Source organism: Pinus tabuliformis, chromosome 1_2 (genome assembly GCF_031772625.1).
Source record: "Pinus tabuliformis cultivar Carrire ecotype Pingquan chromosome 1_2, CPIR1, whole genome shotgun sequence".
In the NCBI taxonomy this organism is placed as follows: Eukaryota; Viridiplantae; Streptophyta; class Pinopsida; order Pinales; family Pinaceae; genus Pinus; species Pinus tabuliformis.
Genome location: NC_142298.1, coordinates 1,349,528,262 through 1,349,555,858, shown reverse-complemented (window position 1 = coordinate 1,349,555,858; position 27,597 = coordinate 1,349,528,262). Strand labels below are relative to the sequence as shown.

The following is a 27,597-nucleotide window of genomic DNA, read 5'->3' as shown; positions in this document are numbered from 1 at the left end:
ATCATTTGATTCGATGAATTCTATCTACAGGAGGGTTGAGATCTTTTCACAAACGAAATGTTCACTCAACAAACAACAAAGATCCTAATGCAGCTAATAACAAGAAATGAAATTTTTTCTTTTTCTTTTTAATAGCAACAAATAACAATAAACGCTAACTAATATGATGCAAAAGATATTTTGTTTTTCTTTCCTTTAAGATGGCATGATGCATTTAAACAAATCTTAAGAGATATGCACAATCCAAGTTCACTCAATGAAATAGAACCAACTCTGAAACACCAAAATGAACTATGCAAGCAAGGAAAAACACAAAGACTTTCAATGAACCATGTAATCTAAGCTCGAATGAAGTCAAGTAAAATCCAAAGAGGCTAGAAGTGAATCACTTAGAGTATAGAAGATCAAGCTTTAACAAATCACTGGATAGGTGCAGAACACAACCAACAAGTTGACTGGATAATCAAGAGACCGAAACTTCCCACAGAAGGCTAGACATGCAAAGTCACTAGATGTTCTAGGGCTGAGACGAAAATCAATAGAAATAAGCAAACAACTGAAGGATAAAGGCTAAAACCAGTCAAAAAGAGGTTCAACACACTTCCAGAGGCTGTAAGAGATATAAAAAGAGGCTGAAAGAGCTTTCCACCCATACATAGGAAAAATTTACAGGGTTGGCGCGACTGTCAGCCTGCAACTTGCGCTACCAAAGGATTGGCGCAAGTTGTTTTTGAGCAACATGCGCCAACTTGCGCGACTATCAGAGTAATAACCGCGCCAATTAAGCTTGTCGGCTAGAAAAATAAATAACACGACCTCAGGTCGGGCTGACAGTGCTCAGGTGGATCAAACAGTAAAGAATAAACTCAAAACTGACCCAGGAAGCTCATTCACTCAAGCAAGCAAGAGAAAATTAACATGCAAGACAAACTCCAAATAGCTTCTCCCCAGTGGAGTCGCCAAATTGTTGGGTAGGTAAATCCCCTCTGCGGACAGAGGCGATCCCACTAGCCTAAAACAGAACTAGCCACAATCAAACCACGCTGCCACGCAAGTTCCTAGTTGTAAATTAAAGGTGAATTAAAAAGACCAACCTGGAATCCAATGCTGTAGTCGAAGCAGAGTTGATATTCCCACTCCCTCGCTCCAGCAGATCATAAACGGACACCTGCACATGCAAAGGAAGGAACAAATACCAGCATAAAATCCACCAAGGCACAACTATATTTCAGTCAAAAAGGAAATAAATCACACATCACTATAATAGACAATGAGATTGGAACTATAATAGCAGTCGCTCATTAATTAATAATAGACAGGAAAAGTTACAACCAAGGTTCTGACGTTGAACCTCTCCTCTGGCTGGGCGAGCAACTATATGTGTCTTGCAATGTATCTCCTCTCCGGCAGCATAACCTCTCTATGCTTCATTATCACTCATGATAATCACAACTAGCATTCCTCCAAGAACTCAAGAACTCAACAACTAGCACTAGCTTGTCTAATGCATGAGGACAAATATTTATAGATGGAGAAGGTAGAAAGATTCGATGAACCAGGACACCCATTGTGGATTGGCATTATCTCGGAAAAGCTACTGTGGATAGTTGTCAAGGATAGATGATGACTCTCGACCTCTATCCACTGGATTTTTCCCTCAAAAGGTTTCGTGATTTGAAGGGAAAAAATCATATGGGCGTGCTTTTGGCAAAAATCATTACTAAACTGGGCTGGCGCGGGTGTTGTTCTGTGACAGAGCGCCAGTGGTCGCGCCCTCTTTTGAGGATCTCAGTTATTGGCGCGGGTAAGATACTATGGACCTGCGCCAATGGAAAAAGAGCACTTTTCAGGGATAATTTGCAGAAGGTGTCTTCAGGGAACATGAAGTACATACTCAGGGGAACATAATGCAAGTGTTTTTGGGTTATGTCACTACTCACAGGTCCCGGAATGCGTCCTCCAATGTATGGAAACGGGGCGATAGGGATGGTGACCAATGGTGACAAATTACTGTGTAACAGGCATCAATGCTTCTTAGCAATTCTCAGATAAGTATGATACTCCTATGTTCAGATTTGATGTTATGGCATGTAGTGACCTGTAGAATGCATATTTGTGACATGTTTAACGAAATGTCTATCATGGCTAGTAGGGATCCACTCAAGTCGTCGATCAAATGTTTGCAACAATACCTTTGTTTTAGTGTTATTTATCATTTCTGAAAGTTTCATGAAGTTTTGGGCAGGGGCTTGAGTCTTGGCCTTGAAAAAGTGGCATAGAATCTGGGGTCATTGTTACAAAACTAGCTAAGAAATTCCATAGTCATTGGTTTTCCCTTGTTGTGGAAGCGACTAGAGGTCTACAGTCGCATGCATGGCTTGTCAAGGGAGATACTGGGGTGTTAGATTAGTGAAAAGTTTAGTTCCCTTAGGGGTTGGTCACCTCGAAGGGTTGGTTGGCTCTTGGAGGTTCTATAACATGTGTGGAAGGTCAGTTTGGTCCATTTCTATCGATTCCACTTCCCTAATTGTACCTAGGGAGTTGAATCACATCATAGTAGCCTCTCGTCACATATTTATTCCAGTGGAATGAGTAGGCTGGGTAAATGTGGGAGGAGGTTGTTACCAGTAAACATAGGAGGTAATAGCATATCTAAGCTACACCAATCACCCTCGACCTCTATTTCGTCTTATGTTAGACTTCTCAGTGCCTTGGTTGCAGCCTAAACTGTTCTAAATATAGCAACGACCTTTTCCTCTTGTTTTCGATTATTTTTCTTAATCTACTTCAATCGCACTTTAATATGCTTCCCTCTAAGGAACAATCTTCACTTAAAAACCACTATCATAATTGACAAAACATATAATTTTCATATGAACACACCTTTGCAAAGCCTTAAATTCACTTTCCAATAAATACTCCCAAAATCACATAATGAATCTTGATTGAAATAAAACCCTTAGCACCTTTGTTTTTTTTTAATTAAAAAAGCTTGAAAAAAAATATTTTTAAACCCTTTAAAACTTTGCAAATAGACACCTTTGTATTGCTCCTTTTCTGTAACTTAAAACACTAAGGCTCAAAACATGTAACCACACTCATTTCAAAAACCAAATGAAAATTTTATATTAAACTTTTAATAAAATAAAGAATCTCTTCAAAAAGGGCTGTCACGAATTAAATGAAACATTAATATAACTCATAAAAGATAAACACACGTGACTAATTAATACCTCGTTGGAATAATCACTTTGAACCTCTAGTTGGAATAAAGACTTCAAACTTTTTCAAATTATTACTCGGCCTTTACACCTTTAAACGAACTTGCGTGCGGGCTGTGGCACCTCCGGACAGCCTGATTTGTGCTCCTTTTGCACTACCAATATGTGATTGTCGCACCAAAATGTCGCCTTTTTAAGACCTTAATCATGTGACAATTCCGCAAAGCATTTTTTTTTAAATGGTAGTCATTTTTTTAGGTATTTTTTTTTGTTGACTTTGTGGTTTTACTGATTTTGTATTTTTTTCCCTTTGATATTATATCTTTTTGTTGTTTTGATACCAGTTTGTTAGAAAAACATAAAATTAACACACAAAGAATATGAATTGTTATTTTTCTATTGACCACACAAAACTTGATGTAATTACAATGAACTCATAATAGATTATTTATCTTTTTTCAACTAAAATTTTCTCAAAATAACTTTATACAAAAGCATACTGTATTTATCTTTTCCCAAAATAAAAATAAACTCACTTAACTCAAGCTCTAAATTTAAACTACCTAATAATTATAATTTCCAAAGCCATTTCCAATTCATTTATAGCATAGGTAATCTGCTCCAAACATGCATCCATAGATTTATAACACTTCGACATCGATCAAAAGAGGCAATATCCAGAGAAGTATTCATACACCAATCGAAGCAGACAAATATGCTAGCATGGGTTGCCATAGATCTCATGAGAGGCCAAGACAAATATGACATACAATGGTTTCAATATTAACTATGTTTATTTGTAAACAAAAGGTAGGTATTGGATTCTCACACCTTGTTAGATTCCTAGTAGGTCTTAGACATTTTTACAGGACCATCTATCATAAGACCTTGAACCGCTAAAAAAGCTTGCAAGAAATTGCACTTCTTTATGTTCAGTTTATTATTTTATAAATTGAATTCCTATAAAACCAATAGTGATTTGATGGAATAAATTTGCATTGCAGATCCATATGTGAGGACATGGATTTAAGTACAGGAAAGGCCCCCACTCATAGTGAGGAACTAAACCTTCAGCTAGCTCCCATGTTACTGTGTTGAACCAGGTTGCAAAATCTGCGTAAACGACCCATGTAATTTGACGCTTCTTAAGGATTCCTGAACTCTGCGGACTCATTACAGATGAAAACACTGCTTCAGGTCTTTCGCGTATTGGAAAATTCGTTTATGTTGATCCTCGTTGCTTAGGGGCTCCAAACAAATGAGTGGCTTGGAACTTGATTGAAAAGGAATACCGTGGTGGCTTTCCTGATCACATATATTTATTCTGGGGCGAGACTCAGTTATCACAGAGATTGGATTTCTGGGGGGTTCCCTTCCGGTGTTCTCACTGCCACCATACAAGACATCTATTGGCTCAATGCCCTCGTCGATCGGGTGGTCTTTTACATGGAAGGCATTACATTGGTTTTCCAAAGGATCGTCACAGGGGTGGTCGGCTTGCACCAAATTTTCGGCATGAAAATTCTTGTCGGCGACATCCAAGTATTTCCTATGAGTCCTATCCTCCCCACTCTCATACACTAGACTCCTCTTTACATGGTTCACTGCCTATTCTGGTTCCCTCTTCCCCATTATCTTCTTTGAATTTGGACTTCCAGGTCCCATCTAGTCCTGCTTTTCGCTCCCGTAAACCCACTCCAGGATCTATCCACCCCAGCCCGAAGGACCCGCCACCTTTCTTGGCGCCATTCCCGACCCATGAATTACCCTCCACCACCCACTTAACGTACGTTCCATCTTCATCGCCCCCCCTTTTTGCTGACTGGGGTAAGGGTCCATGACAAGTGTCACTCTGCCCAACACGACACTGAACTCTCCTGCAAACTCAGTTGGCAGTGACCTGGACTTCCTGCTCGATAGAAAATCTCTGGACCTCTAGACCCTTACTGTCCACAAACCAGTTGGCTCTCCCACTCGCCACATCAGCCCTACTTCTGCTGGAAACATCGCTGTCCAGCGGAAACGAAAGTGTGGAAGTAGGCATTTTAGAGGTCATCCTAGGCCTAATCCTCTTACCTCACTTGTGGACAGATTTTCGGTCAATGTGCCTATTACTGACATCCCCCCCTCACGAGCCCTTAAAGCACGACTGCCTAAGCCGACGTCTCCATGATGTTTATTCTATCCCTGAACATTCGGGGTTTTGGGGCTGCCCCGAAATATCCGGCCCTCAAGAGTGTTTTCTCCTCTCTTCACCCATTTATCATTTTATTGCAAGAATCCATGCACTATGTTCCTCAGGTGGTACAATATTTCAGAAAAATGCTCCCGGAATAACATATATATGCTACTGATGCTGTGGGGCTCTCTAGTGGATTAGTGGCAATCTGGGACCCTAAATGGGTCAGTTTTAAAGCATATAGATGCTTTACGAGCATCCTTCTTCAAGGGCATATCCACGACATGGGCGGTCGCATTCATATTCTAAACACCTATGCTCCTTACAGAGGTAGGACCACCTTTTGGGACCGACTGTTTTCCTCTGGAGTAATGGAGTTGGCCTCCCTCATCATTGCTAGTGATTTAAATTGTACAATTTCTCTGGATGAAGTATGGGGATGGTCCAGAAGGATTGACCCCCTAGCAAGGATGTTTCGTGATGCTCTCCTTGCATACAACTTCGTTGACATTTTCCCGGAGGAAATGGATCCCATGAGCAACAATGGATGCGCAGGTGAGGAATATGTCACCAAGAGATTGGATCGTTTTTTAATGCATGAACAGTTGGTTTCTCACTTCAGAGATGTACAAACAAAGATTATCAGCAATTTTTTATCCGATCACAGACCTATTACTCTGGTTTGGAAGAAGTCGATGGTGCGCCTGGTCATGCCCTTTAAATTAAACAGAACTTGGCTAGAAGACCTAGAGTTTAACACTCTAGTGAGAGATACTTGGAGTCGTGAGGGGATTTTGGATCCTCTTCTATGGAACATATTTTGGAAAAACTGGAGACTCTTCGCGGGGTTGTGAAGATTTGGCAAAGGGAAAAAAAAATCCATAAAAAAAGAGATTAAGGACATTCAATACGAATTAGATCTCCTCCTCCCGTTGTTAGCCATAAATAATCTTCCAGAACCTACCCGTTCTCACATTTTGGAGCTGGAGTTAAAAAGGAAATATCTCTTAGATTTTGAAGAAGTGTCACGGTGCCTTAAGAGTCGTGCTATCTGGAGCAAGGGGGAGATAGAAATACTAAATTTTTTCACCGATATGTTAACCACAGGCATAGTGATAATACTATATGGGGGATTCATGAAGCTAAGGGTATCCATATCCAGTCCCAGGAGGATATCTCCAAAGCTGCCACCTCTCACTTCAAAGTGACATATGAGTGCAACGAAAACATCATTGCCGAAGATCTCATTTGGGGGATTGATCACTACCCGACTATGTTTGATCAGGAATCAAATGATGCACTGTACAGTTGCATCACTGAGGAGGAATTACTCAGAGTCCTTAAATATTTCAATGGCGAGAAGAGCCCGGGACTAGATGGGTGAGCTGTGGAGATGTTCATGCATTTATTTGATCTTTTCAAAACTAAACTTCTGCAAATGGTGGAGGAGTCTAAACCCACTGGGAATGTACACCACCACATTAAGTCTACTTATATTGCCCTTATCCTAAAGCGCAATCCTCCTGTTGTTTTTTAAGACTACAGGCCTATCTCGCTATGCAACCTTATCTACAAAGTTATCTCAAAAACCATTGTTGGGCATCTGAGAAGTACTTTTTCTCATCATATATCTCCTGAACAACACGGGTTTTCACAGGGCAGACAAATACATGACGCCATTGCTAATGCACAAGAATGTTTGCATTTGATTCATACAAAAAATATCAATGTTGCCATCTTGCAAGTTGATCTGAGGAAGCCTTTTGAAACAATGGATTAGGGTTACCTCAGACTGGTCCTTTTCAAAATTGGCTTATATCTCAAACGTGTGGAATGGATTATGGTGTGTGTCATAAATGTGGATTATTCTGTGATCATTAAGGAAAGCCCAACTAATTTCTTCCGGGCTGGGCGTGGTCTGACATAGGGTTGCTTTCTATCGCCATTGTTATTTATCCTTGCTATGGATGGCCTAAGCCTACACATCTCAAAAGACGTGGAACGAGACCATTTCTAGGCACTCAAGATGGGCCACAACATCAACATATCTCATGGTTTCTTTTTCAATGATGTCCTCATCATGGGTATGTTGCATCGGTTTACTTTGTTATGCCTTTTTCATATATTCAGAAAAATTTCTAATGCTACTGGTCTATATATGAATGCTCAAAAATCTATTTTGTATCATGGAAATTGTGCATTGGATATCATTGCATATATAAAAAATTTGTTTGGAATTGATGCCTAGTTGATGTGTCAAGATATGAAGTACTTGGGACACCATATCAAACCCTGTAACTATAGGAATGTCGATTGGCTCTAGCTTGTTGATAGTTTTTTTAGGAAAATTTCTGGATGGGAATATAGAAATCTATCCCTGCATGGCTGTGTCATCCTTTCACAAGCTATCCTAAACCAACTTGGGGTATATTGGGCCCATCTTTTCCATATTCCTGCTGCCATCTCTCTCAATCGCGTTATGGCTAATTTTATCTGGGGGGTAAGTCATATGCATAAGAAATTTCACCTGTCTATGATGTCCAAGATCACTCTGCCTAAGGTCATGGGGGGATGGGGAATTTTAGAACTCCGTTTTTTCGGATGGGCACTATTAAGAAAGTCTCTTTGGAGGGGAATTTTTGGTTATGGAACCTGGAGTCTGGTCATTAGACAAAAATACCTAAAGAATCATGATTTTGTATACTAGTTCCGAAAGGGATCCATTGGAGCTTTAAATGGATCGACCATCTGGGTCAATTTCCGAAAGGTCATTAAGATCTTCCTACAACACCTGGCTTGGAATATTGGCTCGAGCCACAACATTCTCATTCACTCCAATCACATCCTGGGTTCTGGCTATGTGGACAAGATCTCAGAACAACTTATAAATACTCTAAATGGAAGAGGCATATTCTTCTGGTGTCAAGCCATTTCCACATGGAGGGGTCCATATCCAATCTAGAAGAGCACACAGGAATTGGGTCTATCTAGTCATTGGGACTTGGTATGGAACCACATCGTTCTTGGGATGAAGAAACTTGGGATTTTCCGTGCTGGCTGTCATGACAAGTTAATTTGGTCAAGGAAGATGAAGAAATATAACATTAATGTGGCAGATATATACCTCTCTTTTTGTTCAGTGGATGCAAATCTGCGTGAGAAACATGTGTTATTTCCCTTTTGGAAATCTAAAATCCCTAACAAAATCACTCTCCTTAATTGGCTGGTTTTCCACAACAAAAATCTTACTTGGGAAAACCTGCAAAAGCGACAATGGCATGGACCTGGCCTTTGTCCTATCTGCAAAGATGAATTAGAAAACAACAATCACATCTTTCTCACATGTCCACATACTATTCAAGTTTGGAAAGGACTTTCTTCATATATTGGTTTTCCGTATATTCAACATGTTGGCATTGTGGATTGTTTACAATGGTGGAGCTCTCTAAAAGCTGACTGGAGTGGGAAATTTGGAAGTGGAGAAACAACTACATCTTTCAGAATTGCTCTGGAAAATTCTACAAGATTATTGAAAATGTTTTAATCTATTACACTCTACATACCACAAAAGATATATTCTCCAAGGCTCCTAGTCACGAGAAGACAGTACTTCAGATGGAATATCCTATGGGTTTTTTTGATGGTGCTTCTCAACGACAGACATGTGGTTGTGGTTTTTGGCTTGCCATCTTAGAGGCACTAACATACATAATATACTGGCAAGGAGGTAGAGGCACTAACACAAAGGTTGAGGCAATGGCCTTATGGGGACTACTATGGTTCACAAATTTACTAGATATCCCTCTCATTCATATCCATGGAGATTCAAAAGTTATAATCGATTAAATAATGGGATATGAAAACATCACAAACCCATTATTACTTGGATGGCTGAAGAGGATCGAACTACTATGGAAGCAAACAGAAGTTCCACTATCAGGCTGGTAGGGAACATAATATGGATGCAGATGAATTATCGAAGAGGGGCTTAAATGGTAATACCGGAAAAATGCACTTAGAAATTATCCTGGATGAGAATGTCATTGAAATTGAAGACTTCCCATTCCCTGGCTAGGTTTCTCCACCCTCTCTCTTTTTTTGTCAACTCTACTAGTCTTTACTTGTTTTTTGCTTTTAGTCATCTGGGGCGATGATATGTTGCTTATCCACTCTAAACAGTTGGCTAGATGGAGTAGATGACCCTTTAAAGGCATTCTATTTTCATATTTGGTTTTGAGTGGCATACATCTATGTCATGCAAGTTTTTTTATTATGGATTTGTATATGGGCTTTGGACTGTTATTTCTCCTTTCATGTTTTGTATTTGGCAACACTTGGCTGGCATGTTGATAATGTCATCTCATAGGGAACTCTTATATTGTGGAACATTTGAAGGCATTGTTATCTTCAAAATTCTGAACTATTAATATATAATCATGCTTTTTTCGTACTAAAAAAAAATTAATACAAAAGAAAATTTGGAACTATTTTATATGAGGTCACTTCACCTGTTATTTCATCATTTTCTCAAAGTTCCTATTTAAGTTGAAAAATATCTGCTCCAGTGTGATCGTAATACAAATACAAATTTGTAGTGGCCGTGCGAATTTGTAGCAGGCCCCAGTATATGTTGTATTTGAAAATGGGATTGATGCTGCAATGTTGTCCTCCCTTTGGTAAAAAGGATGCTTCATGCATAGCTATAAATAGGTGTGGTTGATCTGCCAGCTTAGAGATACAAATTTTCAAGTAGGTGTTTACATATCATACACATAAATCCATTTCACAATGTAGACAACACCTTGCAGACATCGATAATATTTAGCATAATTTATCATAGTATTTAGGCCAGATAGAACATTGACACTGAAATTTAAACATAAAATTTCATTATTTATGATAATGGGTAAAATAAATACTAGTTTAATTATTGAAAAATAAAAATACAATAAATAATGAGTAGGGAAATAAATATTAATATAATCATATAAATTAAATGAAAAATATAATAAAACATTTATTTTATAAAATTGCTAATAGTAAAAAGAATCATTAAAAAACAATCAATCATTATATTAATTATAAAATAAATTAATATATGAATGAATATATATATACATTTAAAAAAATATGTAACATAATTTTTAATTATGGAGATTCATTGTCACTTTATCATGAATATAGCTATAATACCATCATCATTTATTACTATCAAATGTCACAAAAATCATAACTCACATTTCTATGATGTTTTTCTTAATTAATTGATTTAATTAAAAGTGAAGAAGTATAATTGTTTTTAAGATAAAATTCCACCTTTAATTTATAACTATGATTGAAAATATTCTAGAATATTCTATTTGATTAAATCTCTACCATTCAATTCATAATTATTGATAATTAAACTAAACTTTTGAAAACTTTATTTCAAAATAGATATACTTATCGATCTAAAAAAATTTAGATAGAAAATAAAGAAAAGGAAAAGAAAAAGATAATACAAAACTCTATTTTATATATATATATATATATTACTTTTGAATCATTTTTTATTTTAACAAATATTATTTTACATTTTTACAGAAAGAAAGAAAGAAAGAAATATATATATGTATATAAATTAATAAATATTGCTTTTACATCCAATTTAGTATTAAAAATTTAAGGTTTCAAAAATATGAAAATTAGAAATTCATCAAATTTAGTATTAAAAATTTAAGGTTTCGAAAATATGAAAATTAGAAATTCAAAATTTAAAGATTAATGCTTCTAAGTAGATGAGTTATTAAAAAAGAAAAAATCATTGTTTTCCATAACCGTTTTGTATCATTGTGGAATGTAAGGCGGTCCCAAAACCTAAAAAGTCACTCACAGTTTAGGGGCGCGAGAGAAAATAAATAATAATAGCCTAGAGCTAATAAAAATTGTAAAGGGAACTGACTTAGCCTGACAACAAAATAAATCATGATAACGTGGAGCTAAAAAGATTGTAAATAGCCTGTAAGACTAGCCTGACAAGCTTTGCATAACAGGTGACAGGCACATCTCTACATTCATCCTGACTTGAGATCAAAATGTTCCGCTGGAAGAAGATCCTGTAAATCAAATAGAATAATAAAAAATTTATAATACAGTCCAAAAGAAGTGCGAAAGCAAATATTGACCAATTACTATAATACCTGTTTTTGCCGGTGTTGCCAATACTGTTTGAGCTCATCCAATGCATCTTTTCTCTTTTCCTCGGGACCTTTCATCAAGTCTCCAACCAATTCTTTTGCCCGTTTCTTTTGTGGTGCTGTCAGTCCTGTCCATGTACCTTTGTTTTTATCGAATATGTCCATAATTTCTCTTCCCTCTGTTGTAACCATTTCTCCTTTTTCGTCCATTAACGCCATTGATAGAACCCCGAATTTCAAAGACTTTAACAGTTTCCTCATTCCATCCCCCTGTTTGGCTTTTTCATCCATTCGCTCTATGTGCTCACGGAAATCATGAACTCGTGCCCAAAATCTTACAGAAGCCCACCGTGAAAGATATAACGCATGCTCTAACCCCAATTTTCCCTTCTCCTGTGGCATTTCGGAGTCTTGAGTAGGAAAATACGCCATTTTCATGCTATCTGTAACAGGTATCTCCTCTTTCTTCTTCTCATCAAAAGCGGGAACACAAATGAAGTAAACGTCCTTCATGTTTGCATTTTTGATGTTTTCTCCCAATGTTTTACTTCTTTCTCTGTGCGTGTCAGGATCCTTCCCGTTGCATAATAACCCTGCCATTTTCCCTTGTATCTCTCTTTTAACCTTCTTCAAAAACAACACAGCAAATACAGAATGATTATCAATCCTATAAAATATATAGCTAGTTTTCAAAATAGTATATTGCGAAATGAGGTATCGTTCGAAAGGTTATTTCAAAATGAAAGCAATTCATTTTGTATAATATAAAATGAAATATCATTCCCAGTAAAAAGATGTCATTATTATAAATGCAAAATTTTATACAATGTGAACTTATAATTTCTACAAATTCTTGTTAAACATAAGTAAAAATATAATATCGTAATCCATTTATCCTAGTGGTAAGCTTTCATTAAATTTATATTACCAACCTCAACAAGTTCGTCACCTTTCAAAGACTTGAAAAGAAGAAACTCCAGACATGACATACTCTGTTGTTGCTTCCATTCTTCGTTTCTTAATTCTTCAATTTTTTCATCAGTAAACGGATATGCATCTGACCCCCACCTGTCAAGAATGCTCAATATAGGCTTATAAGGTGCAATTTTGCCATTGGGTTCTATTTTCCTGACCACACTAGGATAACATGACATCCATGGTTCCGTTATTTTTGGATTACTTTTTTGAGTGAGAAAGTACTTCACTACTCTTCGTACTTTGCATGGATTTTGGACGACCAACCAAGGTGGGTCTGTTGGAGCCTCTCTTAATTGCCCAATTGGAATTGATATAATTTCAAAACCAGGTCTGTTTTTTCCTGTCATATACATGTCACTCAAACATTGAAGGCCGGGGTGATCATGACTCTCATCAGCGAACCTGATCTCTATTAAAATGGTCTTTCCTTTCAATTCCTCGACACTAACCTACGAGTCACATTAAAAAAGTGTCTGTCAATAAATGAAGATTAAAAATGTAAACTACTGCAAACAACAATCGTCATATAAAAAGCGTCTTCAGAAAAAAAATGGATTGAGAAATGTAAAATTTTAATGCTCTTTTGAGAGGAATTACTATCAAAAAGCCAAAACTCAAATACCTCCTGCTGTTCTCGCAACAAACAGTTCTCCTCGCACCCATTTACAAACAATTCTCTTAGCAAGTGAATGTTACTCCCTTGTGTTCCTTCTTCAAGTTTCTTAAAAGAATGATATTTTCCACATTTACTTAACAAAAACTCCTCCATTTTAGCGAAATTTTTTCCATCTATCAGAAGCTCCCAACAAGATAAGTATTTATCCCCATTTTCCTTTTGCACAATTTTCGCGCTCATCGCGAAAAATTTGTTCATATTTCGGTGCCACAAGTTTTTACCATTTCTTTTTAAGTTGAACGACACTTTCTCAAGCAGTAGACGAGCGTCAGAGTTATCAACTGCACGGCCCATAATTTTGTGGGCGACTTTCCTCGGCAATTTATGAAAATGTTTGCCAATGTAAAGCATTTCAAACTTTATTTTGATGTCATCTAAGGTCTCTTCTATCAATGGCCACGGAAAATCTTGATTGAAATCTGATTTGCCGTCAAACATGAGAAGAAGGATGGTGTTTGGAGGACGACTGGATACTTTGAATGGCTCTGGTCGTCCGTGCTCGTAAAGGCGGTCCAGTTCGAATGACAATTTTTTCCATTCATTCTCCTTCGCTTCCGCGGACAAATCCTGAACAGAAATCTAATATCAGCGAAAAGGACAAATTATAGAAACCTCTTATAATGATGGCATCATAACAAAATGTTTACTAGTTTCCAAACATCACCTGCCCTATATCCACTTTATAAGCCCTTGATTGATGGCCCTGTATTTCTCCCCGCCCTGTATCCTCTTTATAAGCCCTTGACTGATGGCCCTGTATTTCTCCCTGCCCTGTATCCTCTTTATAAGCCCTTGACTGATGGCCCTGTATTTCTCCGCATCTCTCTACCAGATTGACACTCTCTGTGATGTACAACATTGCCAATGATACTATTTTTTCCATGTTGTTCATGCATTCTGCTTCTAACATATGACAGTTACTTAGATCGAGATGTTGCAATTTAGAAAGGGAATGAAATTCTGTAGGGAGCTTCTTCAAATTCCGACATCCATCCAAGGATAGAGTTCGCAATGATGAGAGGCCATGGAAGTCTTTACATAATTCTTCAAGTCCACTGCAACCTGATAAATCCAAGTGCACCAAATTCCCTAGTCGAGAGAAACTCTCGGGAAGCTTCCTTAATTTATTACATGATTTGAGTTTCAGCACTGTTAACGGTTTCAACTCACCAAATGGTTCTGGAAGCTTCTCTAAAGCGATACATTTGGTCAATTTAAGGTATGTGAGTGAGAGCTTGCAAAACCCATCGGGTAATTTTGTTAAACTTCTACACCATGAAATATCCATTGAGGATAAGGACGTCAGATGTTTAATGCTGTCTGGAATACTATCTAGTTCCTTACAATGTGATACATCAAGTTTTACAAGGGATGTTATCTTTCCTAAGCCATCAGGGAGATGCTTTAGGGCTGTGCAATAGGATAAATTCAATACTGTCAATGACGAAAGTCGCTCAAAATTACCAGGAAGATTTTCCAGAGACTCACACTGCGTTAAATTGAGTGCTTGCAACGCACTTAATGATCCAAGATCCTCTGGCAATTGGCTTAGAGTCGTACAATTTGATAGATCAAGTTCAACCAGCGACTTCAAGTTTTCTAGGTCACGAGGAAGAACTTTCAAAGAATTACAGTGATCCACTTTCAACACTCTTAAAGATTTAAGATTTGAAATTGGATAGGGCAGTTCCTCTAAGGATTTGCAATTTGAAAGAGTTAATTGACGCAAACCCTTTACTAGATGAGCTAGTTCACTCGGCAATTCTTTTAATCCTTCAAAGTTGGTCAACTTCAATATTCGCAAATCTGGTAGGCGGAAAACAGGAAAGGTTTTCAAGTCATTGCAGTTGAACTTTCCGTCGATTTCCATGTACTTGAGATTTGAGGGCATCTGCAGTTTATGCAAAAGAAATGTGAAATCAATAATCAAAATCATTCAAATTACTAAAGTGTCTACTTCATTACATCCATATTCTTAAAAAACTGAGTGGAAAAAGAGGAACTAATCAAAATTAGTAAAACTAATAACTTGTTTAGTACCATATATTCAAAAACATGAGTGAAAAACAAGGAACTAAATATGTAAAGTAGACTTGCCTTGCTCAGTTGATCCAAATGCTTGGGACGCCTGTACCGCAAGTATCTTATCTGCTCTACCTGACACATTAAAGGAGAGATTGACGTGTTAAAACAATTTTACTAATTTTAAAACTATAAAATGATCCTGGGTATATAAAATGTTAATGATGTTTTTGTTGGGAATAATGCTTAATTAGTTATATAAATTGCTGACAAATTATTCAGTGGATTTTGTGTTTTTTGCAAAATTAGGGCAGCAAATTGTTAGGGTGCTTACTGCTGGAAATTAGCTGTAATGCTAGTAGATTTGTTTCAGAGTTGATTGATAATCATTTTAGTAATAATTTTACTATATAAGAATGTAGTTAATGGTTCAATTAACATATATGAGATTTACAGCAGTTTTTAGCTCACACAATCATTGTCTTTTATTTGTTTTATTCTTTTATATGTTTTTTTCTTCATAGTTATGTTGACTTATTAGCTGGCTGAAGCCATTTCATATTCTACAAGTGGTATCAAAGCAGGTAAAATTGTTTTGGGTTAAATTTTTATTGTTGGAATTTCGTCAAAGTTAATCATGTCGAATTCTAACAAGATGCTAGTTCCGGAATTTGATGGGAACGATTATGATTATTGGTGCAATAAGATGCTAACCTTTTTTATTGGAAAAGATTTGTGGGCTGATTGGAATGCCCTTACAGCGAATGAAAAACAACAAGAAAGGAAACAAGGAAGAAGAATGCTCAAGCTATGTTTCACATTCAGATATCTCTTGATAAGAGCTTATTTCCAAGAATATCAGGGGAAAAAAATGCCAAAGATGCCTGGGAGACTCTACAAGAAGCTTACCAAGGTAGTGATCAAATTGTAATATTCCTAATTAGCTATGGCTAATTGGAATATTCGATTTTGTTCGATTTTTGCTTTCTATAGTTATTTGTAAATAAAAAGTGAGGAAGGGGGAACATAACTCACTTTAGAATAAAAAGTCACTTCCTAGGTAGCACAACGTTGTGACTTAAGGGGGAACCAAGGGGGCCAAAGGGGGACGCAGAAATGGGGCCCACGCAGACACATAGAGGGACTGCGCAGGAGGGAAGGAACACATGGCAAGAAGGGGATCACGCAGGAGAAAGTGAGTCTAGGGATTGTGAAAGGCAGAGGCTACAAAATAGAGAGGAACTCCCTCATTTGGGATCATTCTGGTTATGAGCATTTGTGATAGTCACTTCGAGTTAGAGCACACAGGCTTTTTAGCTAGTCTACAACACTGTTTAGTGCATTGAGTGTCTCCGTTCGGAGATCTCACCCTTAGCCCCGAGGGACTTCGAGTGCCTGCTCGAGCAAGGTATTTCCATTACCATTCCAGCAGTAGATTCATCAGCATTTCAGTAGCAATTTCATCAGCATTTCAACAGCAGTTTCATCAGCATCTTTGAGGAACTGCACAGAACCCCAAGAGGGTGATTTTCGGGGGTCGGCCATTTCAGAAAAGCTTTCTGGGTTTTCTGGGTTTCTTGAGTAGAGCCCAAATCCAGAGTTTCAGCTTTTTCCGATGAGGGGAGCAGCCCCAAATCATCATTTTTTTTCTAGCAACAGCAGCAACATCCACGCAAAGAGGCCATTCTTGTCATTCTGAGAGTATTTCTTCATTTGCCTTGTGCAAGTCGAGGTGCCATCCGTCTAATCACCTCTTGTACTCATTTATTGCTCAGTATAATAAAATTGCTTAGAATTTCTCGCTGCATTTCTTGTGTATCTGCTTATATTTCCGGTTTACATTATTATATGTTGTTCCACTGTTATTTTATCACTTCTGGGTTATTATATCATTTGCACATATTTGGTTGAAGTTTTTGCTGGGGTTTGAGGAATATTCTGGGTTAGGAATATTACAGTGGTATCAGAGCATAGATCTGGCTCAGCGTGTGGAGCTAGCAATCTATGACATCGGGGGAAAAACCCTATATCTGTTACAGAGGTCAGAGATACAAAGACACTGGGCGTAGGTTGGAGAACACTTACAGAGAGGGAGAATATGTTCCAGTGGTGGACGCAGAATAAGAGGAGCCAGTAGTGGACGCAGAGCAGATGGTAGATGAGGATAGGAAGAGATTTGCGAATATGCTCCTCAAATCAGTGCAGGATCTGTCGAGGCAGATTGAGGTGATGGGCAGAGATTCACGGCAGTAGAGGCCAGACAGCGGGAGAGCCCATGAGTTTTTTAGATCGGCGAGCGATAAGGTGCATCCCATCACTTGCCAGAGCAACATGATACTACGTAGCAGGGGGCCTCACATGCCCCTACATGCTCTACCATGCCCACCTTCTTAGGAGCAGATACGGGGGCCGCAGCCCAGCAGGAGGCAGAGCTCAAGAATATGGGCGATTATTTTGCAGAGTACCAGGCCTATGGGCAGGAGTTCAGGGAAGCCCTCTCATTCAGAGATTTTATTTAGCTCCAACGGGATAACAGACCCCGCGATCATCACAGAGGGTACCGGCATTACCATGATGGCGACACCCACTGTGCAGCGAGTAGATTCCACTTGCCTACGTTTGATGGCTCATCAAACAGTTCGGCAAAGTCTTGGGTGGAGAAGTTGGACATTTATTTCCAGCTTAACCAGATGTCAGAGGCAAAGGCCATCAAGGTGGAAACGTTGCATTTGGATGGCGAGGTCCAGGATTGGTTGTTTCATGGGATGGTTACATTGGGGCACTCCATAGTGACGTCATATGCCGAGTTTACCAGGAGACTGATGGAGTGATTTGATCGGAGGGATCCAGAGCAACATTTCGTTGAGCTGACGAGGCTCAAACAAACAAGGAGCCTAGATACCTACATTGCAGATTTCTTGAGGGTCTCCATGAGACCTCTCCACGGCACGAAGGGTCTATACGTATGTTGAGGGGTTAGCAGAGCCACTTCGGGGTCTAGTCTGATCCACTAGACCAGCTACACTCCAGGGCGCTATCAGCAGGACCTAGGACTTACAGGATGTCTTACCCAGGACTCAGACACCTTACCCCCAGAGACAGACTTTCCAGTCTAAGGGGAAGGATGTGAGGATTCCACCTCCAAAGGGGAATCCAGGACGAGTACAGCTTGACGATGATGCCAGGAGGGAGCTGAAGAAGAAGTGGTTGTGCTTCACTTTTCAGGAGCCATGGGCACCAGGACATAGATGTGCTGCTGGTAAAACACATTTTATTCAGATCTTCTCTGAGAGCAGTGGAGAAGAGGATGACGAGGAGGATGTGGAGGCAGGAGATAGCCATGCCATACAGGAACCTTTTCCACCTCCACCACCAGCAGTAGGTGGTGCATCTTTTGCACCTACTGGAGGGGCCCTTGCAGCGTTGTGGGGAGTTCCCAAGTATCTGACGCTACACATACGAGGGACAGTACGTGGCCAGCGCGTATCAATTTTGCTTGACAATGGGGCAACCCACAACTTCATCGATGCCCAGATGGTTGAGAAGAGAGGTATACAGATAGAGAGCTTCGATGGGTTTTCAGTCTTGGTACCTGGAGATCAGACCATGACGTGTGCTCGTTATGTTCCAGAGCTTTCAATGACAATGGGCACCTACACATTGATTGACCACTTTTTCGTGGTCGATATTTCGGACACCAACATGATATTAGGTGTTCAATGGCTTATCACTCTAGGGAAGGCCGCGACATATTGGAAGACCCTGGAGATGGAGTGGGATGATGAGAAGACAGAGAGGCATGAGAAGATATGGGGACATCACACATATCCGCCTCAGACTGTCTCGGCTCATTGGATGGAGGCAGTCTTCCGAAAGGGAGACATAGAGTGGGTAGTGGATCTGTGTGCATCAGAGGCAAGAACTACAGGGCAGACGATACACCCAGAGATACAATCTATCCTTGATCGGTATGCCATAGTGTTTGGGGAGATTCCAGCAGGACAACCACCAGATCGGGGGTTTGAGCACACCATCGAGCTTGAGCAAGGCATACAGGCCGTGATTACCACCCCCTATAGGCAGCCCAAGGCCTATCGGGATGAGATTGAGTGGGCTATCCAAGAGTTGCTTGCATTGCCAGATTTCACGCAGCCATTTGTTTTGGAGTGTGATGTGTCAGGAGAGGGGATCGGCGCAGTATTGATGTAGGAGGTCACCTTATAGTATTTGATAGTTAGGAGCTCCTTTCGCATGAGAGGTTGTATTCCATATACGACAAGAAGATGTTGGCCATCATGCATGCATTGGCTAAGTACCAGCAGTATTTGGTAGGCAACAGGTTCAGGGTGAGGACTGATCACAATAGCCTCAAGTTATTTTTGGAGCAGAAGCAGCTACAGGAGAGGCAGCAGAAGTGGATCAGTAAGATCCAAGCATATGACTTTGACATTGAGTATGTCAAAGGTAAGAACAACATGGTAGCAGATGCCCTTTCACGTAGATCCGCCACGTCATCTCTTATGAGCTTAGATACAGATTGGAGGGCTTGACTCTTAGTAGAGTACTCTAAGGACAGATTTGCATGTGAGGTTCTGGATGGGCAGGTGGCAAATGACAGGTACAGGGTGGTCGATGAGATCATCTACTACAGGGACCAGATCTTCTTGACTGAGGGGTCTCAACTCAAGAAGAAGATACTCAAGGCATCACATGATTCCCCATTGGCAAGACATTGGGGTTTTACCAAAACCTACAGGGACATTAGGGAGAGGTTCTCATGGAAGGGCCTCAAGGAGGACGTACTCCAACAGATCCAGGAGTGCAATGTTTTCCAGAGGAACAAGGGAGAGATGAGCCATCCCGCAGGATTATTGCAGCCTCTTCCCATTTCGGAGGGGAAATGGGAGAGCATTTCAATGGATTTCATCACAGGGTTGCCCATGGTACAGGGCAAGGATTGTATCTTTGTCGTCATTAATCGACTGACGAAGTACACACATTTCTTTGCCATTTCCGCACACTATACAGAAGCACAGGTGGTCGGGCTGTTCTTCAGGGAGATTTTCAGGCTACATGGTCTTCCTAAGACCATCGTCAGTGACAGGGACAACTGTTTCATGGGCAGGTTTTGGCAAGAGCTTTTCTGATTGGTGGGGACGGAGTTGACACCGAGTACCAGCTATCACCCACAAATGGACGGACAAACGGAGATAGTTAACAAGTGGCTGGAGGGCTACTTGCGTAACTATGTCAGTGGGCAACAACGAGCATGGATGAAGTGGTTGCATCTAGGGGAGTACCGCTACAATACTTCGCATCACATGTCCAGTGGTATGTCACCATTCTATGCCTTATATGGGTATCATCCTTTATCTTTTGTTGACGTGATGTTTGGTGATAGCAGGGCTCCTAGAGCCAATATTTGGATCCAAGAGAGTCAGGATATCCTCCGAGCTCTCAAGGATAACATGGCTACAGCGCAGAACCAACAGAAGTTGTATGCCGACAGGGGTCGGGTGGAGAGGTAGTTCGAGGTAGGGGACATGGTCTACCTATGATTACAGCCATACCGACAGTCATCGCTGAAGCAGAAGGGGGCTGAGAAGCTCAAGCCCCGCTTTTATGGGCCATACAGGGTGATACGCAGGATTGGACAGGTTGCATATGAGTTGGAGCTGCCCCAAGGCAGCAAGATTCATAACATTTTTCATGTATCATGCCTAAAGAAGGCATTGGGGCAGCAGGTGACTGTGACGGATGAGCTACCACCCATGGATGATGAGGGGCATTTGGCATTGCAACCAGAGGCTATCATTGACTCTAGGGAGAGACAGTTGCGGAGCAGGATGGTCCGGGAATTCTTGGTGAAGTGGAAGAATTTGCCGGATGAGGATGCCATTTGAGAGAGTGAGGAGATCTTACAGCATCCATCACTTTAGTTGCTTGAGGACAAGCAACATTTTGTTGGGGGACACTATAATATTCCTAATTAGCTATGGCTAATTGGAATATTCGATTTTGTTCGATTTTTGCCTTCTATAGTTATTTGTAAATAAAAAGTGAGGAAGGGGGAACATAACTCACTCTAGAATAAAAAGTCACTTCCTAGGCAGCACAATGTTGTGACTTAAGGGGGAACCAAGGGGGCCAAAGGGGGACACAGAAATGGGGCCCACGCAGACACATGGAGGGATTGTGCAGGAGGGAAGGAACACATGGCAAGAAGGGGATCACGCAGGAGAAAGTGAGCCTAGGGATTGTGAGAGGTAGAGGCTATAAAATAGAGAGGAACCCCCTCATTTGGGATAATTCTGGTTATGAGCATTTGTGATAGTCATTTCGACTTAGAGCATGATGGTTGTTTTGCTAGTCTGCAGCACTGTTTAGTGCATTGAGTGTCTCGTTCGGAGATCTCACCCTTAGCCCTGGGGGACTTCGAGTGCCTGCTCGGGTAAGGTATTTCCATTGGCATTCTAGTAGTAGATTCATCAGCATTTCAGTAGCAATTTCATCAGCATTTCAGTAGCAGTTTCATCAACATCTTTGAGGAACTACGCAGAACCCCAAGGGGGTGATTTTCGGGGGTCAGCCATTTCAGAAAATATTTCTGGGTTTTTCTGGGGTTTTTGAGTAGAGTCTGATTCCAAAGTTTCAGCCTTGTCTGAGGATGGGAGCAACCCCAAATCCTCATTCGATTTCCAGCAGCAATAGTAGCACGACAGTTTCCCAACAGCTGGGACGCAGATCAGTGTGAGGCCATTCCAGGAAATCTTTCTAGGTTTTTTCTGGGTTTCTTGAGTAAAGCCCTAATTCAGAGTTTCAGCTTTTTTTGAGGAGGGGAGCAGCCCCAAATCATCATTTGTTTTCTAGTAGCAGCAGTAGCACAACAGCAACATCCACGCAAAGAGGCCATTCTTGTCATTCTGAGAGTATTTCTTCACTTCCCTTGTGCAAGTCGAGGTGCCATCTGTCTAATCACCTCTTGTACTCATTTATTGCTCAGTATAATAAAATGGCTTATCATTTCTCGCTGCATTTCTTGTGTATCTGCTTATATTTCCGGTTTACATTATTACATGTTGTTCCATTGTTATTTTATCACTTCTGGGTTATTATATCATTTTCACATATTTGGTTGGAGTTTTTACTGGGGTTTCAGGAATAATATGGGTTAGGAATATTACACAAGTTAAGTTGGTCAAGCTTCAGAAATTGAAGCGAGAGTTCGAAAATTTGAAGATGCGAGAAGCTGAAAGTGTGAGTGACTATTGTGTGAGAGTCAAAGATGTGGTCAATAAAATGGCTACACTTGGAGAAACTGTAAGTAATGAAGTTTTAATTAAAAAAGTATTGAGATCTTTAACACATAGATGGAATCATGTTTCCATAATCATGGAAGAAAGTAAGGATTTGACAAAACTACAGTTTGATCAATTGATTGGATCTTTGATGTCTCATGAAGAAAGATTGAAGGACACTTTTGAAGGTGTAGACAAAGCTTTTTCCTCTAAATTACAAATTACAAAGAATGAAGATGCAAGAAGCAGCAGTGCCAAAATAAATGAAGGTCAAGGTAAATGGAAAAGCTAAGATTCTTCAAGAGGTAGAGGAAAAGGTGGCTCAAGTGGAAGAGGTAGTTTTAGAGGTAGAGGTAGATTTGATAAGAGAAATGTTCAATGTTATTATTGTAACAGGTATAGTCACTTTGAAAGAAAATGCAAATTGAAAGAAGGTAAAAATGCTAATTATGCTCAAGAAAGTGGTGAGTAGAAAATACTAGTAAATATGTTTGGTATCTAGATTCTGGATGCTCTAACCAATGATAAGGAATGAGAAGCTGTTTCCAACAAAGGATGGAAGTTTCAAATCCAAGATCCAGCTTCGCGATGATAAATCATTGGAGGTTGTTGCCAAAGGAGCTACGGAGGTCCAAACAAAAGAAGGTATAAAGAGTATTCATGACATTTATTATACTCCACAATTGAAGCATAATTTGTTGAGCGTTGGGCAGCTATGTGAGAAAAATTATAAAGTAGTCCTTTAAAATAAGACATGCACTATCTATGATAAGAATAATGGAAATACGGTGATCACTGTTGTGTCTATGACAAGAAATAGGATGTTTCCCTTGAGGTTTGGTGGACATAACAACAATCTTGCAAATATGGCTTATGAAGATTCAAGTTGGTTATGGCATCTCAGGTATGGGCATTTAAATTTTCACAGTTTGAAGTTTCTAACCTCACATGCATTAGTTTCTGGTTTTCCCAAGGTAGAAGAGCATAAGGAGGTTTGTGAAGGATGTGCTAAAGGAAAGCATGCAAGGGAAAGGTTTAAAAAGGGAACTCCATGGAGGGCTCATCACCCACTTTAGCTTTTTCATTCAGACATATGTGGTCCTATGCAGATTAAGAGTTTGGGTAAGTCATCATATTTCATCACTTTTACTGATGATTACTCATGAAATTGTTGGGTATATTTTTTGAAGGCCAAAAGTGAAGCCCTGGATACATTCAAGAAGTTCAAAGCCCTTGTAGAAAATGAGAGAGGGTGCAAGATCAAATGTTTGCGGACTGACCATGGAGGAGAATTCCGCTCAAAATATTTCCAGAGTTATTGTGATATGAATGGCATCAGGAGGCAACACACTGCAGCATACACACCCCAACATAATGGCATAGCTGAAAGAAAAAATCGTAGTGTGGTTGAAATGGCAATATGCATGTTACAAACTAAGGGATTGAACAACTCTTATTGGGGAGATGCAGTTGCTACAGTAGTGTACATCCTCAACTGTAGCCCCACTAATGCACTAGAAAAGATGACTCCTTATGAAGCTTGGTATGGAAAAAGGCCTAATGTTAATCATTTCAAAGCTTTTGTTTGTTTGGCTTATGTGCATGTGCCTGATTAGAATAGAAAAAAGTTAGATGCAAAGAGCGAGTTATGTATTTTTATTGGGTATAGTGAGACAAGCAAAGCTTATAAATTGTATAATCCTCTAAATAACAAGCTTATTGTCTCAAGAGATGTAATTTTTGATGAAGGGGGAGTTTATGGTCATCAAAAAGGCCATGTTGAGAAGACAAATTCTGTTTTGAATGATGATATAATTGTTGATAATGATCATGAGCAGCCAACTAATGTTTCTATAACTAGTGGCTTAACTCCACCAAGTATCCCTTCATCAATTTCTTCAACATCAAGTTCAAGTCCAACTTCTTCTCCAAATTCCACAAGGAAGGTAAGAAGATTGAGTGATATTTATCAAAGGAGTGAAAATCAAGCACATGAAGAAAGCCCAATAGGTGAGATAGTCAATTTTGCTTTATTAGCCAAGGCTGATTTTGAACCATCATGTTTTGAAGATGCATGTACTAATGAGGTTTGGATGCAAGCCATGCAAGAAGATATGGATTCCATTCAAAGGAATGACACTTGGAAGTTGACAAAGCTTCCACATGACAAGAAAAATATTGGCACCAAATGGGTCTATAAGACTAAATTTAACAGTGATGAGAGTGTTGAAAGACACAAAGAAGGATTAGTTGCTAAAGGATTCACACAGAAGTATGGAATTGATTATGAAGAGACATTTTCACCAGTAGCAAGACAAGAGACCATTAGAATGTTGATTTCATTAGCAGCTCATAAAAAGTGGAGCATACATCATATGGATGTGAAAAGTGCCTTCTTGAATGGGTACTTAGAAGAGGAGGTATATGTGGAGTAGCCACAAGGTTTTAAAGTGGAAGGAAAGAAGAATAATGTCTACAAGTTGAAGAAGGCTTTGTATGGGCTCAAACAAGCACCAAGAGCATGGTATGCAAGGATTGATGGATACCTTTAGGAAAATGGCTTCCAGAGAAGTAAGAGTGATCCTACCATTTACTACAAACAAGAAGGTATTGATATTCTAATCATAAGTTTGTATGTTGATGATGTATTGTATATGGGTAGTAGTTCTAAGATGAATGATAAATTCAAAGTTACTATGATGAATGAATTTGAGATGAAAGATCTAGGCATCATGAAATATTTTCTAGGAATGGAGGTTTATCAAAGTAAGGATGAGATTTTCATTTGTCAGACAAAGTATAAACGGGATATGCTAAATAAATTTGATATGCTTGATTTTAATCCATCCCCTAATCTAAGTGCTCATGGAGAGGTGTTATGTAGAGATGATGGTGCTGATTTAGTTGATGAGAAAACTTACAGAAGTATTGTGGGGAGCTTGATATTTCTAACCAACACAGGGCCTGATAATACATATTCAGTTTCACTTGTTTCAAGGTATATGAAAAATCCATTTGAAATACATATGAAGGCAGCTAAGAGGATTTTTAAGGTATGTGAAAGGCACTCTAAATTTTGGTATTCATTACTACTCTTCTGAAAAGTTCAATCTTGTTGGATTTAGTGATTCAGATTGGGGAGGTGGTCTTGATGATCGTAAGTCCACATTTGGAAATTGTTTCTCTTTTGGTTCTGGTTTGATTACATGGAGCTCAAAAAAACAAAGTGTTGTTTCCCTCTCATCCAGTGTTGCAGTTACCTCAGCAGGTACACAAGCTCTTTGGCTTAGAAAAATTTCGGAAGAAATTGGAGAAAAACAAATTCAGCCTACAGTGATTTATTGTGATAATGTAAGTGCCATCAAGTTAGCAACGAATCCAGTTCATCACAGCAAGACGAAACATTTTTACATGAAATATCACTTCATTAGAGATTGGGTGAAGAAGAAGGATATTGAATTGAAGCATATAAATATTCAGCATCAGCTAACAGATATATTCACCAAAGCAGTTGCAAAAAGTCAATTTTTGGCACTACGAGATAAGATAGTAAATCCTCAGTAATCATTAAGGGGGAGTGTTGGGAATAATGCTTAATTAGTTATGTAAATTGCTAACAAATTAGTCAGCAGATTTTGTGTTCTCTGCAAAATTAAGGCAGAAAATTGTGAGGGTGATCAGTGTTGGAAATTTGATGTAGTAGTGCTGGAAATTAGCTGTAGTGCCAATAGATTTGTTTCAGAGTTGATTGATAATCATTTTAGTAATAATTTTATTATATAAGAATGTAGTTAATGGTTCAATTAATATATATGAGATTTACAACAGTTTTTAGCTCACACAGTAACTGTGTTTTATTTGTTTTTTTTTATATGTTTTTTTCTTCATAGTTATGTTGGCTTATCAGCTAGCTTAAAGAAGCCATTCGTATTCTACAATTTTGAAAGGGCGGTTCTTCATGTATCTCTTGTACGAAAACTTGGAAATTTATTAATATAAAAGGTAGTCGTCCCTTCTTCCTCACTCTAATGAAATTCCATTTATTCTTCCAGAAAAGGAGAGAGGATAGAGCTACAGATTGTTTCAGAGCAAGAACAAATTGACAAATTATTAGAAGATTTTAAAGGTATGCATTTTATTTTACATTCAGTTCAATCGTAAACTAATTTTTCATAAAAAAATTTAACATTTTGGTATCATAGAGTCAAAAGTTTTGTTACACATGAATTTTCTTTTTTGTTGACACCTAATCATTGGGATTAGATGAAACCATGTAAAATAATGTAAATAGAAAACAAGGAGAATTGGAATATGAAGAAACACTAGAATATGAAGCCCAAGAGTCTCTCCCTCCATGTATATAACTCTGATCATACTTAATGCAAAAACACAATTCATTGAGGAGTTACCTCCTGGCCTGATAACATGGTATCAGAGCCAGCTCTAAAAATGAGTTGTTGTGTTGTAACTCTTATTATTTGTTGCCATTATTCTCTGTCCTCTGCCCCTCTCCTTTGACCAAAAAATTGTCCTGCATTTTTTGTCATGCATAACTGTGGTGTCTCAAATCTCTCCGTGGAATAGAGGAATGATTAAAAGTTGTGGAAGATTGAAAGTTGGTGCTGGTATGTCTGTGAATGGTAGTTGTTGGTGTTATATGTAATAATAATAAAAACATGTTTATGATGATTAATCGAATGGCATTGGTATTGTGTGCGACTAGTAAAGCATAATTATGTGACTTGTAATGCATTGTTGCACATGGCACTACTGTGTGCCATATTGTACCACATTTTTGTTACTGTGCACTCATTCTCAGTTGTGAGCTTCCATTGATGCTTGGGTTTTGAACAGTGACGAGGTGTGTCTCTCCGTGGCCTAACCCTCGGCCCCTCCCTCTAGCTCCTTTCCCCCCCCACCTTCCAGCGCACCCACCTTCCATACCACACAGTTAATACAACTTTCTTTGTCATATATACCACCCTTTGTGGCTCTGTCATACACCTTTTCTTTGTCAAATATACCACCCTTCATGTTTAATACCACC

At 39.1% G+C, this 27,597-nt stretch overlaps 1 protein-coding gene across 2 annotated transcripts in view; it reads right to left on the bottom strand.

Moving 5' to 3' along the window:
• Positions 1-11,216: 11,216 nt before the first annotated feature.
• LOC149211228 (uncharacterized) overlaps positions 11,217-27,597 on the bottom strand; it is a 149,124-nt gene continuing 132,743 nt past the window's right edge. Inside the window, exons 7-12 of one of the 2 annotated variants that reach the window (XM_089396972.1) lie at positions 15,328-15,387; positions 13,895-15,121; positions 13,177-13,797; positions 12,509-13,003; positions 11,580-12,203; positions 11,217-11,495 (exon numbers count right to left, since the gene is read on the bottom strand). In XM_089396972.1, the coding sequence (XP_089253098.1) occupies positions 11,454-11,495; positions 11,580-12,203; positions 12,509-13,003; positions 13,177-13,797; positions 13,895-15,121; positions 15,328-15,387 (3,069 nt within the window). In that variant the 3' untranslated portion in view covers positions 11,217-11,453. The remainder of the gene's footprint in view (positions 11,496-11,579; positions 12,204-12,508; positions 13,004-13,176; positions 13,798-13,894; positions 15,122-15,327; positions 15,388-27,597) is intronic. The other variant, XM_089396973.1, reaches the window with a different exon arrangement.